Raw genomic sequence first — 2,129 nt, forward strand, 5'->3', positions numbered from 1 at the left:
CACGTTTGAAGTTTGGCAAAGAATTGACACACTTAGGGCAGGCTAAAGAGGGATAATCCCCCTCGATCCCAAATCATTGAGGCCAATTTCTAGCCATAGAATAATGGCGCGCGTTAGAGCGTTGGAATAATCGAAACACCTGTGCTCTCGCTCGAGCAGCGCGTTTGCGTTATTCGGTGATGACGAGTGACGATTGACGTTAGTAATGCTGTGGCCACTGTTATTCGTCATTCGTCTAAAAATAATCGAATGAATTTATATGATCACTCAGTCTGCGACTTCTATGTTCCATGTTCTCAGTCTTCCATTTCTAATTTCAATTTCTGTTTTCTGTTACCTTCCTTCAGTTCCTTCTGCACTTCCCCCACCAATTGTTGGTTTGCTGAAAAAGGTTTGGTAAAATTCTTGCACAAGGTAATTATAATTTATGTTAGTCATCTCGAATTATTCTACAGAAAAGTCATTTTATAAACGTTTATTGGAATACTTTATAGTGTAAATGGTAAATATATTTACAAAAATATTTAGATTTTAATGCTTTTGAAGTATTTTAACCCCACTACATTCAAATATGCCGGATAGATATCTAAATTTTATCAGACATTTGGTTCAGCTTTATTCACTTTATCTGTATAATATAATTAGGTATATGGATATTGGTAGACAAATATTATGTAGAAAAAATACGTATGTGGTTGTGTGGTTGTTGGTATGTGTCTTGTCATTTTGTTTTGTTGTAAACATGATAAATTTCAAGGTTTTGAAAAACGATAAACCTAGTTCCAACAATTAAAAAGTTATATTCAAATTCATATGTAATTTGTTTCTCTAATTCCAGATGCCAGAAATGACTGAAGTTGAAAAGCCTGTCGTGGCTGAGGCCAAACCTGAACAAAGTGAATCGTCCACAGATAGTGATTCAGATGAGGAAATTCCAGAGTTGGAAGATGCGGGCACAGCTAATGCAGGTTCTGCAGCTTTTCCAGGTGCAGCTGCTGCAGGTTTACCGATTGATATGGTCTCGAAAGCTAAACAGTCAAGGGGGGAAAAGAAGGCTAGAAAAATTATGTCCAAGTTAGGTTTAAAACCAGTAAGTAACATAAATAAAATTAGTATTTGGGTATTTATTCAGTTCAATGTCTAAAAAAAAATATTAATTGTAAATGTTTTTTTTTCAATGGTATTTTTTATTAACAAAACTTTCTCTAAACATGATGAGTATCACCAAGGTTTCGCAAATTTAATCTGAAAGTATTTATTTGATTAAATTCTTGGCAGACTGATGAAATTAAAACATGTGCGGTTATGGCCCCTGCACCTTTCACTGCTGATTCCAAAATTTGTTTCCAGGTCCAAGGTGTCAGTAGGGTGACAATACGCAAATCCAAGAATATTCTGTTCGTCATAAACAAACCGGATGTGTACAAGAACCCAGTAAGTGACACGTACATTGTATTCGGCGAAGCCAAAATCGAAGATCTGTCTACACAAGCCCAAGTCGCGGCCGCTGAGAAATTCAAGGAAGTCAACCCAGCAGGGGACAGTGCGGCTGGCAATACAACTACATCCGTAGCACCAATCGCAGAAGAATCTGAGGATGAAGAAGTTGATGAAACTGGAGTGGAAGACAAGGACGTCGAGCTTGTCATGTCTCAAGCGAACGTAAGCAGGGGTAAGGCCGTAAAGGCCCTTAAAAATAACCAGAATGATATAGTGAATGCTATCATGGAGCTCACAATGTGAGTTTGTATTTTATCTCTCTTGGTTTCTCTTGTTCGTTCATATTCTTTTCGTATTTCATTTTATTACTTGGACAGCACTATATAAGACTCCAGTGTACATAATTTACTTATTAATAAACATTTAGTCATTAATTGTTAGTTTCCATTCCTACACATTTGTTGTTTTTTATTGGGGTGTTTTCCAACTTTTTAAACTTTTGAAAACGAGGGAAAAAATATGGGACCCGCATCAATCCTCAAAAAAAAAAAAAAAAATTAAAAAGGCATTGTATCACTAAGGGGGAACATCCAAGTAGACAGTGGAAAAAATAAGTGAATTTTAGGAATCATTATCTCAAAAAATGTGGTCGATTTTATCCAGGTTTGTTTTATTTGAAAGTGTACATG

The 2,129-nt window shown here is 36.0% G+C and overlaps 1 protein-coding gene across 2 annotated transcripts; it reads left to right on the top strand.

The window, feature by feature from the left end:
• The first annotated feature begins 234 nt into the window (after positions 1-234).
• On the top strand, positions 235-1,874 carry LOC111692936 (nascent polypeptide-associated complex subunit alpha-like). 2 transcript variants are annotated; one of them, XM_023457066.1, is made up of 3 exons: positions 235-414; positions 839-1,090; positions 1,351-1,874. In XM_023457066.1, the coding sequence occupies exons 1-3, from the start codon at positions 250-252 to the stop codon at positions 1,741-1,743; spliced, it is 810 nt and encodes a 269-aa protein (XP_023312834.1). In that variant the 5' UTR covers positions 235-249; the 3' UTR covers positions 1,744-1,874. The 2 variants fall into 2 exon arrangements, with proteins under 2 accessions (XP_023312834.1, XP_023312835.1); XM_023457067.1 differs by having other exon boundaries at positions 414-502.
• The last annotated feature ends 255 nt before the right edge of the window (positions 1,875-2,129 follow it).

The sequence above is a fragment of the Anoplophora glabripennis genome, unplaced genomic scaffold (assembly GCF_000390285.2).
Source record: "Anoplophora glabripennis isolate ALB-LARVAE unplaced genomic scaffold, Agla_2.0 scaffold5168, whole genome shotgun sequence".
NCBI lineage: Eukaryota > Metazoa > Arthropoda > Insecta > Coleoptera > Cerambycidae > Anoplophora > Anoplophora glabripennis.

Coding starts and splice junctions, on each gene's coding strand:
- LOC111692936 (XM_023457066.1), top strand. CDS start 250: ATGAATTTATATGATCACTCAGTCTGCGACTTCTATGTTCCATGTTCT. Junction 415..838: donor TGGTAAAATTCTTGCACAAG/GTAATTATAATT, acceptor CTCTAATTCCAG/ATGCCAGAAATGACTGAAGT. Junction 1,091..1,350: donor CCAAGTTAGGTTTAAAACCA/GTAAGTAACATA, acceptor ATTTGTTTCCAG/GTCCAAGGTGTCAGTAGGGT.